General features: G+C 34.1%; 1 protein-coding gene across 1 annotated transcript in view; it reads left to right on the top strand.

Moving 5' to 3' along the window:
• TRDN (triadin) overlaps nucleotides 1-14,575 on the top strand; it is a 428,350-nt gene that overhangs the window by 241,598 nt on the left and 172,177 nt on the right. Inside the window, 3 exon segments of the mRNA NM_001372516.1 lie at nucleotides 5,313-5,342; nucleotides 11,721-11,750; nucleotides 12,467-12,487. Of these exon segments, the coding sequence (NP_001359445.1) occupies nucleotides 5,313-5,342; nucleotides 11,721-11,750; nucleotides 12,467-12,487 (81 nt within the window).

Raw genomic sequence — 14,575 nt, 5'->3', positions numbered from 1 at the left:
CTACAAGGCTACACTAACCAAAACACCATGGTACTGGCACCAAAACAGAGATATAGATCAATGGAACAGAACAGAGCCCTCAGAAATAATGCCGCGTATCTACAACTATCTGATCTTTGACAAACCTGACAAAAACAAGCAATGGGGAAAGGATTCTCTATTTAATAAATGGTGCTGGGAAAACTGGCTAGCCATATGCAGAAAGCTGAAACTGGATCCCTTCCTTACACCTTATACAAAAATTAATTCAAGATGGATTAAAGACTTAAACGTTAGACCTAAAACCATAAAAACCCTAGAAGAAAACCTAAGCATCACCTTTCAGGACATAGGCATGGGCAAGGACTTCACGCCTAAAGCACCAAAAGCAATGGCAACGAAAGCCAAAATTGACAAATAGGATCTAATTAAACTAAAGAGCTTCTGCACAGCAAAAGAAACTACCATCAGAGTGAACAGGCAACCTACAAAATGGGAGAAAATTTTCGCAACCTACTCATCTGACAAAGGGCTAATATCCAGAATCTGCAATGAACTCAAACAAATTTACAAGAAAAAAACAAACAACCCCATCAAAAAGTGGGCGAAGGACATGAACAGACACTTCTCAAAAGAAGACATTTATGCAGCCAAAAAACACATGAAAAAATGCTCACCATCACTGGCCATCAGAGAAATGCAAATCAAAACCACAATGAGATACCATCTCACACTAGTTAGAATGGCAATCATTAAAAAGTCAGGAAACAACAGGTGCTGGAGAGGATGTGGAGAAATAGGAACACTTTTACACTGTTGGTGGGACTGTAAACTAGTTCAACCATTGTGGAAGTCAGTGTGGTGATTCCTCAGGGATCTAGAGCTAGAAATACCATTTGACCCAGCCATCCCATTACTGGGTATATACCCAAAGGACTATAAATCATGCTGCTATAAAGACACATGCACACGTATGTTTATTGCAGCACTATTCACAATAGCAAAGACTTGGAACCAACCCAAATGTCCAACAATGATAGACTGGATTAAGAAAATGTGGCACATATACACCATGGAATACTATGCAGCCATAAAAAATGATGAGTTCATGTCCTTTGTAGGGACATGGATGAAATTGGAAATCATCATTCTCAGTAAACTATCGCAAGGACAAAAAACCAAACACTGCATGTACTCACTCATAGGTGGGAATTGAACAATGAGAACCCTTGGACACAGGAAGGGGAACATCACACTCTGGGGACTGTTGTGGGATGGGGGGAAGGGGGAGGGATCACATTAGGAGATATACCTAATGCTAAATGACGAGTTAATGGGTGCAGCACACCAGCATGGCACATGTATACATATGTAACTAACCTGCGCATTGTGCACATGTACCCTGAAACTTAAAATATAATAATAATATAATAAAATAATAATAAAAAAAGAAAACCACAATCACCTTAGGCCCCTTCTGTTTGACTGAGACTTCTGAGGACCATAGTGTGGGTGTGGAACTATGACTTGAGGCAGGAATTTTGTGTTAGTTACTTCAGCCTCATGTTAGAGGCATTCATGAGGAGGAAAATGAAGAGATATCTGAAAATTTGATTCATATTTGAGCTTGAGGCTATGGGCTCTTTAAACTACATTTAACCATTCAAGATTTAAACTACATTGGACAAGGCAACCTCAGAGCATATTGTTTTGGAATAAAATATTTATTTTTGAGCAAATAGTAACCTAGGGTTTCAAAGTCTTGTTAGAATTATCCTTGGAAGGAAATTGGATGAAAAGATTGATGAAGCACAGTGAACAAGGCAAGAGTAAGGTATTCTGTGTATGCGTTAACTAAAACAAAAATGACACACCAATGCAGGGTCACACCAAAGCAGGATTGCATATCATTCGCATCTTTGCAAATCCTCCATAGATCTTTCTTAGATATGTTTATTTTATGACATAGGCATAAAATTAAATTATGCATAGAAATAATATTTGCAAGTACTTCACGTGGAGACAAAACTTAAACAAAATTGGCAATAATCCTATAGTAGACTGATGTTTTTGAAGTATAAAGTGACAAAATTGATCATGATCTTTGTGGCATGGTAAAAGGCTAGATTAGATCTGTTCATTTATTTATTTTTAACTTTTACAACCAAGGACATATTAAAAATCTGGTTTTCCATACATATGTATGTATATATGTTCCTATTTATTTATAACTATTATTAAGATTTAGCATATATTCTTTGGAATTTTAAAATAAGGAAATTATTTTAACAAAGTTTTGAGGCACTGAGGAGGCAACAAAATAAATATCTCACTACTACAGGAAATTCCAATTTGGAGATCTAAGAAATTTAGGTAAATATAAGGAATGGCTTTTGTTTCTATTAAGACATGAGACAATAACCTCAACTAGGTTGGTGGCAATGACATAAGAAAAAAAGTGCAAATGTCATTAACATTTTGAAGAACTAATGTCTGATAGAATATATCAAAAAAACAAGGGAAAGAATAAAAATGATACTGAGCTTTGGAAACTGGGTAATTAGGAGATGGTAATTGTCACAAATAGTAAGTTTCAAGGAAAGAAACTAGTTGAAGGGAAAAGATGACTCACTCTTCAGTGGGTGAATGTTGAGCAGAAGGAAAATAATTGGACAACAATTTTTTTGTAGCCAATTAGAATTTAGATGGGGGATCAATCTAGTTCATAGATATTACATAAAAAATTGCTGGAAGAAATTGATACAGACCCAAATTGGAAAGGAAGGAGAGAGATGGGGAATTATTTTTTTAATCAGTTAGGTGCAATGGTGAGGTAGACACCTAGTGATATTAAAATGCCAAAGAGAGAACACGTGCCATAATGGAACTCGGCTTAAAAGATGGGGTATGTGCACTCTGTGTTAGTGTATTTCCACTGGCTTTTTTCTTCTGGATTCCTGAAGCAAACATTAAGAATCTCCTGGATACTATAGGAAGAACATAGAAAGAGAACAACATCAGCAAAACTGGAATGTTAGCCATTCCAGTCTTTTTACAATGTGAAAACCAAAAACCCAGTTATAGAGAACCATGTCTACTCAGTAAGTTCAAGAGTCATCCAATCCCATAACAGAGTTAAGTAGATTAGAACCAGGCAAGCTGAATTTGAGGACCAGAAGTGGGACACATGGAACACAAGCTACAAAACCATTCTAGAAACAATTGAATCCCAAGACCCTGGCTTTCGTTAGCTTGTGGGCCTGGAATCCAGCTTGGTAGATAACATGGCTTTCCAGTTGGCAATAAATAAAAGCCATGCGCCTTCCAGGGATCCAGGGCAACAACAGAAACCAGAGTCAGTTATGATGGAATAGGTCAAACTCCTTCATTCAACTATCTCCATTGTCACTGAAAACTGGAAACTGAAACTATCAAATATATAAGAATGGGAAAAAGAAGATACATGTGCATACATGCATGCTTACATCTCTACATGCATATGTACAGATTGTTTTTCATGTATTATTTTAGAAATCAAAAAGTTTGTTGTAATTTAACAAGATTTTGCTAATTCTTGAAGGAATTTAAGTTTCAGAGGCTTTCTTGTCTGTAGAATTTGTAAGAAACTACAGTTTTGCTAAATGTATTCATATTCTCAGCCCTCTTTTTGGTGTAGGTCAGGGCCTTTGTCAGGTTGCCCTTTAGATGTGTGTTTATGGTTAAATGGACAAAGTTTAGACTTCAGAGCAATTCATTGACCAGAGAGCTCCTTCAAGGGGGTAATTTTATGTTGTTTCATTTTGTCTTTCTTTAGAGAGTTCCCCATACCCATCCATCCAAATCATGTTTGGATGATTTTGAAAATTATAAAATTTTTTGAAGGAAATTCTTATTTTCATTGTAAAGAATCAACAACAAACAAGTCTGCTGAGTCAAACTCAGAGACTTAAACTGAAATTAAACCTCATGGCTTTGAAATTCATTAGGCCATGTCCATATCCTTTAATTCATTTTCAGTGTTATCTTTGTTTTTATCCTTATTGTATCATTGGAATAAACAATTTCTTAACTTAAAAACATTATAAATATAAATCTGCTATACATTTTGTGTATTATTAGTTAAAACTACATTAAAAAGAAACAAATGTCCCAAAGTAGAATTAACTTATTTGTAAATTCACTTTTCTACTACAAAAGTAATAGCACGTCAATAACATTTAGAAAACAGAGAAAAATAACCTGTGGTAAATTAAAATACATTTTCTTCCTGTCTTTTATTCCTGATTTTTAGAGCCAATTCTGCTGCTTATACTCTGCAAATTATTTTAACGTTTCAGAGGCTTCATTTTCTGCTCTGGTCTGTCTTTTATAACAAGGTCATGATGAAGACCCAATAAGAGGATGTACCTAAAAGAGCTTTGGCAATTGTAGCACAGAGCAAATGTCCATAGCAGTTGTTTCTAAGTGTTTTCTAAGTGTTGTTTCTAAGTGATCCCCAACATTCTACCCCACTGAGGTGAGATTACCTTACTGGAATATGCACAATCTCAAATTCAACTAATGTGGCCTAAGATACCTCTGAATGATTTTGGCTCCTGGATAAACATTACACAGAACCAGGGGTCATATTGCTTGGAACAATACTAAGCCTGTTGAGCGCCTCTGCCAAATATTTCTGGTAATACCCATAAGCAACAACGTGGATCCAGATTTAGATTCATGGTCCAGAATTAGATAAATATCAGCACAGAGGAAGCCAGAATTCAAAGGTGATTAAAGTGTTCTGCACCTTTTTCTCTATGTAAAAGAAGGCATAAGTTTGCTAAAAGGAGGGTAGGACATTTATTTTCCCTTCCTGAAATTGGGCATTTTATACATGGTTATTATAAATGCAAATGTAGACTGCAGACTGGTATATAATTCCTCAGTAGCTAAGCATAGATAATTTTTGGAATATCACTTCCACTTTTTTTGATTAATCCAGTCACAGCCTATATTTTATGACCTTCTAGAAGAGATTGTGGTTTCCTCAGATATAACAACTTAAAATCTAAAATGAATTTACACTAAGCATATACATATAAATTTGACTTCTTGTCTACGTAACTCCATATATTTTTATTCGTCTTTTGCTAATGCTTATTTCTGAGTTTACAAAAATCTTTATATGAAGTAATATTTTCTGCTTACACTCCTGTCATAGATTTTGATGAATTGATTAGTGTGTAGGTGACCACTGAATTTATGAATATATGGAATACATTCTCATATTTTGGGGAGTATTCTGAGGAATGGTCATTTCATATGCCTTAACGCTATTTTCATTATTTCAGCAGCAGCTAAAACGGATGAAAAGAAGGAAGGTATGTTTTATGCAAAATCCCACTGAGTGTTTTGTGAGTACAATTTACCAATATCCTGAGTTGGGTTTTGACTGCTATTCTGTCTCTATTCCCCTTGGATAACTGGATCTATCATGTGCACACATTTTGCATGAATGTGCTTTTTCTACTTCACCTCACACAGAAGGGTGAGCTACTTTTTGAAAGTAATTTTAATCTAGTCTTTCTCAAGATATAAGGAATAAAACGTAGCTTCTCAAAATCCTAGGGCTCCTACTCTGTTGACAGTTTTATCAAATTTCAGAACTATGTAAAATACAGACTCATTCTCATCGGCATTCAAATCAAAGTCTTCTAAGCCTTTGGGGTATATAAAACAGTAGTCAAGTTTCAGTTTCACAGCTTTAGGCTTTTTATCTGTTTTTTTTTTTTCTCCCATTGCTCTGCCTCTAGGATTTTTTTGTTCTATTTTTTCTGGCTTATATACCTCTTTTCATTTTTTCTCCGTTTGAAACATTGTCCATAATCAATATGCAATATTGGAAGAGCTTGGGATGAGCTGTGCTTATGTAGATTCAAGAGATCCAGTGTCCATGACCAGCTAAAAAACATATAAAACACTCCTTGTAGGCAGCAAGACTGAAATATTGGTATCAGCTTCAACCCCATTTTTTTCTTTTTCCCCTGACATTTAGTCCTCCAGAATTTTCACTTTTACTGAACTATCCTTTTGTTTAATTCTTCCTATAATAATTAGAACAACTAATCTTCATTCACAGGATCCAGTTCTTTATCTGTGATCTCACATTGCCATTTGTGACCTCATGTTGGTCTTACTAACTTCTCATGTAAACCAGAACAATAATCTCCAAAATCAGTGGTCAAGGACTCCTGTGGGTCTCTGAGAGCTTTTCAGTGGTTCTATAAGGTTGAAATTATTTTTATAAATGATAAGAAGTTTTCATTTGCCTTTCTCACTGTCGTTCTCACTTGAGTTTGCAGTAGAGACTTCTAGAGGATAAACAATGGTAATAATACAACACAGTAAATGCCCAAGCAGATGTGCAAATCCTATTGCTTTCTCATTAAACCAGACATTAATAATAGTCACAAAAGTAATAAAAAAGTCACTAATTTCACCATGTTTTTTGCATCGGGAAGTGTATCGATCATAAAAATATGTTATTTATGTTAACATTTAACAGGTTTATTATTTTTAATAAATGCATAAATAATACCATATTTTAAAAATTTCCTCAGCTTCAATTTTTTAAAATTATAAGTATCAATAGAAAGAAGCTACATAAACAAAAGCTGTTTGGGAGTTTTAATAGTTAAGATTTTAAAGGAGTCCTTTGATGAAAATGAAAAACTTTGATCAAAATAATTAATTTGCCTCTAATATTACCTCTTTCCAAAATATTCAACCGATTTCATTCAATTTTTCATGTCATAACCTATTTAAAATATTGAGTGGCTTTACACTGACTCTGTAGAGTACACTGAATGTACTCTACAAGTCTTAATCTTCAATTAAAGTTTTAAAATTCTTTTTCTGAATTGTCTTTCCTAACTGCCTATTAAGCGTACATCAAGGCAAGGTCATGACCAAGGCCTAAACAATTCCAACAGTAAAGATGCAATGATCCCTTTTGAGATTGAGACAATTCATTACTTTCATAGCAAAGGTAAGAGTAGCTAGAGGTTCCAGCTCTCCAAGGTTGTTGCCCCACACACCAAAAAGGATGAAGCCCAAACAAAAGGGGCCGGATAATGCAACACAAGTTGGGGACACATCATTGCTGAGGAGCTAATCCAGACTACAGCAAAATGATTTTGTGGTCTGCAGCTCCATTCCAGGCAGCTTTAGGCGGAATCAGGAGGTGATAAGAAGCTGCCTCTTGACATCCTCCTGGGAGACATAGGGAGCCATGTGGGAGGTGGTCTCACAGCAGGTCTTTACAAGCCTCCCTTCTTTCTATGTTCTGGGAGAATCACAAAGCATCCTACCAAAACTTAAATTAACTGTGGTTCAAAACTTTACCTGCATGGCCTGTATGGATATGTGCAAAGTTGCCAGGACATCATGGTGAGCTGTTATCCGATACTCTCACCCAGTTTCTTCCTTTATCATCTTCATCTATACCAAGTCGTTCTCTATTTTACATGTACAATGTGGCATCTTGCCTTTGTTCTTGCTGTTATCCTAACAGAGCTTATCCTTTTTCCTTCTATAAATATTCATACATTTTCCTGTCTCTGAGAAGTCGGTCTGATGCTACCAATTAAAAATACTTTCCTGCATGTATAATCTCTCATTTGTATCTCTCTATTATTATTTATTTCTTGCCACCTTGTACTTCATGTTACTTGTGTTTATTTTCCTATTACTCTAATTGACTTAAGCCTTTTGTCTTAAGGGACCATGTCCAATTAACTTTTATCCCTTATGGAGGACGAGCACGTTTCCTTGGTTTGCACATTTCTAAACAAATATATATTCTATGCATGCACCAGTAATATTCAGGACTCAAGATAAATATAACACCCAGAAGAAATATGAATAGGTACCTGTTTTCTCACAACACAGGCAAGGAAAGATTTTTTTTTTAACTACTAGGAGGTATATTCCAGTGAGCTTTTTAGGTTTGGGAAGTTATAATCAGCTATTGACTGTTCTTCTTAGGTGTGTGTAATCACTAGCTGCTCCTTGAAGCAGATCCTATGAGCAGATCCAGGTAGATCTTATTCATCTAAACTCAGATTTAGTGATGAATTCCTAGCAACCTGAATTCTAGGAATTCCAGGTTATCTTCAGAAAGATAGAAATCCACTAAGAACCAGCCAGATGAGATTTATTTTTTACTATAACTAGAGAAAATAGAGCTGAATACATGTGAGAATTAGTCCCTAGTTCTATGGCTTCCAGATTCAGACCCGAAGATAAATCATGCTGAAAAACAAAGCAAAATTCCTAGTATTGTAATTGACTAAATTTGTCAATCAGGCAGGTTCCACGAAGGAGATAGGATAATTCAGTACTAGCACTAGTAGGCTATCAGAAAATTAACTTTTCCCTTCAATATATAAATTGGTATTTCATTTTCTTTCATTTTTTTTTCTTTTTTTTTTGAGATGGAGTCTCGCTCTGTCGCCCAGGCTGGAGTGCACTGGTGCAATCTCTGCTCACTGAGAGCTCTGCCTCCCAGGTTCACGCCACTCTCCTGCCTCAGCCTCCCGAGTAGATGGGACTACAGGCACCTGCCACCATGCCCGGCTAATTTTTTTGTATTTTTAATAGAGACGGGGTTTCACTGTGTTAGCCAGGATGGTCTTGATCTCCTGACCTAGTGATCCACACTCCTCGGCCTACCAAAGTGCTGGGATTACAGGCATGAGCCACCGCACCTGGCCGGTATTTCATTTTCATCTGGCATCACTTATGAACATAACAGGCCTTACTTGAGACACTGCTACAGATGAGTGATGGATTGAACAGATTGCAAACACATCACTGCTTTTAAATCACAGGTGTTGGGAGCCTCAATGTTCTTAAAAGACTACTGCCCAGATTACTGGGCAGGGGAGTATATTGACCAAGTAAGCCTTTGTAATGTTATAAGCTGTTTGAGCCAAGAATGCTGAAAGGGCATAATGAAGTTTAGTAGCATGAATATTACCAGCTAGTGTTAATAGCTCTTCAGGATCAGTATGTGATCTTTGGACTCCAAGCACTATATTTTTAAGTTGCTCTATTACTTTAGGTCTATATTTCTGTTGCACTGTTGACTCCAGAAGAAAATACATAACTTTATCATGACATTTGGAGTTTCATTTGCCTGACCCTGGACTTCATATTATGTTTTATTCTTTCATTTTAATACAATTGATATCTGATAAAATATATTATTGATTCTTATTATTAGGAAATAGAAAGGCAGATTAAAATTATAGATATTCTATAGTTACATTTATTATATTGAAATTTCTGTACATATTCCATTCCAGTATCTGGTCAGAGAACATAGGGATTGGAAATAATCTTGTTCTAATATGCCATGTTTTATCTTCTCTGTGTTCCCACATTTCCCCCAAACTTCAGATTGAATTTATTCCTAGATGATCATGTTCTCTTCATAATCCTCCTGTGCTTTTCCTACTGGTTATATTCTGGACTCAAGAGGTTGTTCAGTGAGGAACACGCAACTGCTTGGGCAGGCAGAAATCCTATTTCAGTATACTGGAGTCAAACTAATTGATAACTTACAATGGACATTGAACTATCAAGTTCATACCTTAAGCTGTTGTTATAAGATTCTTATGTCTCAAGTAGAAGTGGCCACTGCATATTGTTAATATAAAACTGTTTTATGTCATATTTTTTCTGTATATTTGAATTGCTTGCTTATCCAATTAAAATAATTATTCAGGAAGAAAATGAATGAGAAAATGTTTGCAAAGCACATACGTTTCAGACAGCAAATGTAGCCTACTAATTTAAAATTCCTGATGACAAACTGAATAGCAAGAATATTTTTCAGATTGGTTTTCAGAGCTGGGGTTAATTAAGAAAAATCTATTCTAAAATTATTTTCATTGTAGTGTGCTGGACACAATACTGTTTAACAAATGATGAATAAGTAAATGTTTTGTCTCAGAAATCGATTATTTTTTAAATCAAGGTTTTTTTCCCCTTACAAATGAAACATATTCATGTTACAGAAAAATTTGAAATTCAGAAAGTGAGGTAATGAAATCTTGCCTAATTATTTAATCTGTCCACAACTACCATTAGTATGTTGGCATATTTTCTTCTAATCTTTCTTCATACACACTCACATGCACACAAAAAGTCATTTTATGTTATGCTTTTATTTTTATTTTGCATTACTTAATTTATCTTATTTAGTTAATATTTTCCAGCTTGTGGCATAATTAGCAAAACATCATTTGAATAATTGTGTATTTTTCTATTGTGTGAATATACCACAAATTCATCAATATTCTCTTATTGTTCAGAGGGTAGTGTTTAATATTCCCATTACTGAGAGACACAAAGCAATATCATGAGAAAAGCATTTCCCTAAATATATATTTTTATGATAATATTGCTCTTTTTCTCTTTGGATTTCTAGAAATGGAATTACCACATCAAAAACTTGTTAATTTTTATGACTTTCTGGATTCTTTTCTTAGTTTGTTTCCTAAAATATGTTTCTAGCTTATACATCTACAGAAGTGGAACATTACCTTCACCACAATATTATTGGCACTGATTATTATTTTTACATAAAACAATTTTGTTGACCATCTAACTGCCTTTTGTGAAGAGACAATGAGTCCATTGTCATATCCAAACATTTTACTTCCCTTTCTTCATCATGGAAGTGAAGTCGTGATACCACCACACCACTGTAAGGCACAGAAATCCATTAACTTGCAAACTATTAGTGAATGTCTACTGTTCTAGTTTCCAAGCCAGATAATTGTAAGCCAGAAAACAATTTAGCTACCTTTTGCAGGTATCAATTCATAGTTCATTATTATGGTTCTAATTTCAGTAATAGAGAATTTAAAAATTCTTACAGAAACAGTAAAAGAACAAAGAAGATTAAAAAATAAAATATTCTAAGCAAAAATTCAAGCTCAGGTGCTTCAATCTTAAAACAAATAAGCTTAAAACCCTCTTGTTTTCATTTTCAAGTAGTAGGAGCACAAAGTTTCATGGCCTAAATAATAGAAAATAATAAATTTATCAGATCTAGGCTGAATGCCCATCTACTATAAATGAAATAGATGTCTTTTGACCACTAAATAGACATTACTACATAACAGTTATAAATATAATGCTGTATTCATCAGTAACCCATGAGTCAACAGTAATCTATTTCTTTTCCATTACCATAAGAATACCTGAATATCTATGTTGGAAGTATATTGATTATTCAAAGACAGTGCAACATAATTCACCTGGACTGACTTAGATTGAACAAATGAAAGTTTCAAGTTAACTTCATGAACTCCTAAGCATCTTTATGGAAACAGAGCATATATTTACTCAGTTTGATGTTCTATTAACAGGTTATTAACTTATATAGGCAAAACAAAATTTCCTTATAAATTATATGTGGGTATATTTTCCTTTATATTTTTCAATGTTTTATATTCTTTATAAAATATTAATATAAGATATTTTATAAAGAGTTTCTCACTCCTGCTTCACTCTAATACTCATTCCCACAAAACAGAACAGTTTCTAAGTCTCATATTCTAGAAATATACAAATGATCAATTTGTTGAATAATCAATTTTATTTGATTGTTTATAGAAATTTGTTGTGAGCTAATCAGCTGTTGATTTATTATATGTTTTATTAATAATTTATCTTTGTGTTTTCAGATTCCAAGAAAACAAAAAAACCCGCAGAAGGTACTGGACATATTTCTTTTTTTCTGCCTTATGTTTGATGAACCGTGAAATAGCATATCTTCTTAAAGGATTGATGTAGAAGAAGGAATTATGTGTGGGATAGAGGAGAAGAAAAAATGATTGAGATATAGAGAGAGAGAGAGAGAAAGAGCCAAATCTATTCTGACAATACTGCTATGAGAAGTATTTGGCAGTAATAGAAATAAATACTGCATATCCTTTCACAGTAATTGTTTCCAAAGAAATGTTTAGTTGACAAGAAATTGAAAAATTTTCAGTATCAAACATTTATTTTAATAGAAAGCACACACTAAATTACTTTTTGGTAGACTAGCATCAATTAGGAACTGATTTGTTCCTTTCAGTCTTGAATAATTCATTTGGCAAGTATACCTGTGCCTCCTAGACTTGTTCACATAGTGTTTTTATGTGTTTAAGAGACTATTACATATCAGGTGTAAATAATTTAAAATGGTTAAACAGTATAATCCTGGGTTAATTTATTGTCAAATAATATTTGCCAATCAAATTATGGAAGTACCTACAGTAATTAACAATACCTCAGAGCCTCACTGTGAAATTTCACCTCATTATGAAATTTAAGGAGAGAAAATTGGAAGGAGGGTTGGGAGAAATTATAGTCTAATCAATATGTAGGGTAGTACATTTTATCTTTAAAGTTTTAAGAGCAATGATTTTGTCTGCATTTCTTTCAGTAGAACAACCCAAGGGAAAAAGTAAGGAAATGCATGCAGTGTATTTGTGTACTTTTTTTTTTACTACTATTATTTGCCTGCTGCTGTATTTAGACCTGCAATTTTGAATCCGCCTTTCCTATGTTTTATGCATGTGAACTCTGTTGTTTTTTGTCCAGGTGAAAAAATACACAGTCTGGGGGTTAGAGTGGACTGAGAAGCATAGTAATCATTTTTAGAACTCTTTCTCAAGCTCATGCAATCATCTAACAATACTCTTGACGGGCTTGTAATCAAAAGTAAAACTGCATTCCATTTACCCAAACTGACTTATGTTTTTGTAAATTTAGTCCTAATCTGGTTAGTTGTCAGTCCTTTGAAAATTGACTAGAAGTTCTTTTACAGGCTAGTTTTACAACTTTTTTTCCTATCTTTCTTTTTGTAATCTGTAGATATTTTGGCATGCCCATGTGATATATGACATTTTTCCCATAACATAATTTCCCTCCTACACTCACTATGAGCTCTGTCTAATAGCGTTGCTATTCAGCCTCATCCACTGTTGCTTTAATACACTATTAAGACTGTGTGCTAACAATTCAGTCAAGCTCAATAACTTAAGGTATGTCTTTCACAAATATAGGTTCTCCTCTGAAGAAAATAAGATATATTTAACAGAAGAAAGCAAAAAAAAAAAAAAAAAAAAAACACCTAACCTTATTCAGTGTACTATTAAAAATTAGCACATTACCAGCAATATAGATTTTAAGATTCTAGTGATATCAAAAATGTTTTAAAATATATACCAATTAAAATATATTTATGTGTTTTGGCCCTACAAAAAGTAAGGATGCTGAGACATTCAACGTTGTAAAAATAATCTAAAATGCCCTGTGGAGACACTCGTGAAATTATACTACAACTCAGCCAGGGGGAGCAATCCATCTATAGAGAGTTCTCTCAGTTCCAGATTTATGTGTGTGCAGAGCTACTGATGAGTACTGGCACAGAGACACAGAAAGCACTCTATAAACGCTGCACCAGCAGGAAAATGGAGAACAACTGGAGATTTGAAAAATAGTATTAAAGTACATATAGAGATAGCCTTAAGGCCCTTTATTACAGTTTATATGATTTAAAAGTTCCTGCAGACACTGCAGCTCCTTGGCAATCTTCAGGGCACTGATGCACTTAATAAATAAACATGCCTTTTCACGCATTCATTCACAACCCAACTGTTTCCCTCCTTGAGAAGGTCCGCTGATTGTGACTTGGGCAGCAATAAGGAGAAGAAATAGTTTTCTTCAAAACACCTATCAATTCTTTTCAAATTCACTCATTTGCTATGGTTTATCATCTAGGCTTGCTTTTATTATTGTTAGTGTTGTATCTTTGAATTTCTTTGATTTGGATTTTTTATCTTGAGGGTTGCTTTACTCAGTGGTACACTCCAATTTCATATTTTATTTTGCTTCTACTTTTCCAATAATCACAACTTAAAGGTTGTTCACTTTTCAGATATTTTTAATTATGGTTAAGGGAAACAGGATGAAAAGTACAAGAGACCATCCTGTACATTTTGTAAATGTTTGTGAGCTATAATTTTTTTCAAAATAAAAAGTAAAAGAAAGAGACCTCAAAAATCAACCATAAACATGATTTTGCAGTCCCTGCAGAGTTAAAGGGTAAATCAATGTATACTTACTAAGGTAATTCAATAATTACACCATGAGCTATCCTATATAATGAACAAATTAGCACAGCTATTTTTCAGCTTTCTGATAAGATTGAGGGGACTTTATTATAACATTTAATCTTATATATAGCTGGTATTTGATTTTGATGCATGTCCAAATCTGCTTCTAGTACTTTTTTGACTGTTATCACTGATTGTTTGTGACTGTCATCACAAATTTCTTGGAAGTGTTTTATAATTAGATCTTCAGTTAAGCAATAAATTAAACAATGCATTTAATTGCTCTTCATTTGCCAGACAATATTTGATAATGTTCTCATTTTGTTTAATTTTAGCTAAATCGTCATAGCTTCTTCTTTTTGACCTGCAACACTTGGTCAAGCCATTTGTTTCATTTTTTTTGTTTTACTCCTTAAAGGCTGTCTTAAAAGAGG

Source organism: Pongo abelii, chromosome 5, assembly GCF_028885655.2.
Source record: "Pongo abelii isolate AG06213 chromosome 5, NHGRI_mPonAbe1-v2.0_pri, whole genome shotgun sequence".
NCBI lineage: Eukaryota > Metazoa > Chordata > Mammalia > Primates > Hominidae > Pongo > Pongo abelii.
Note: the sequence above shows the minus strand (reverse complement) of the source record. Positions and strands in the feature narration are given on the sequence as shown.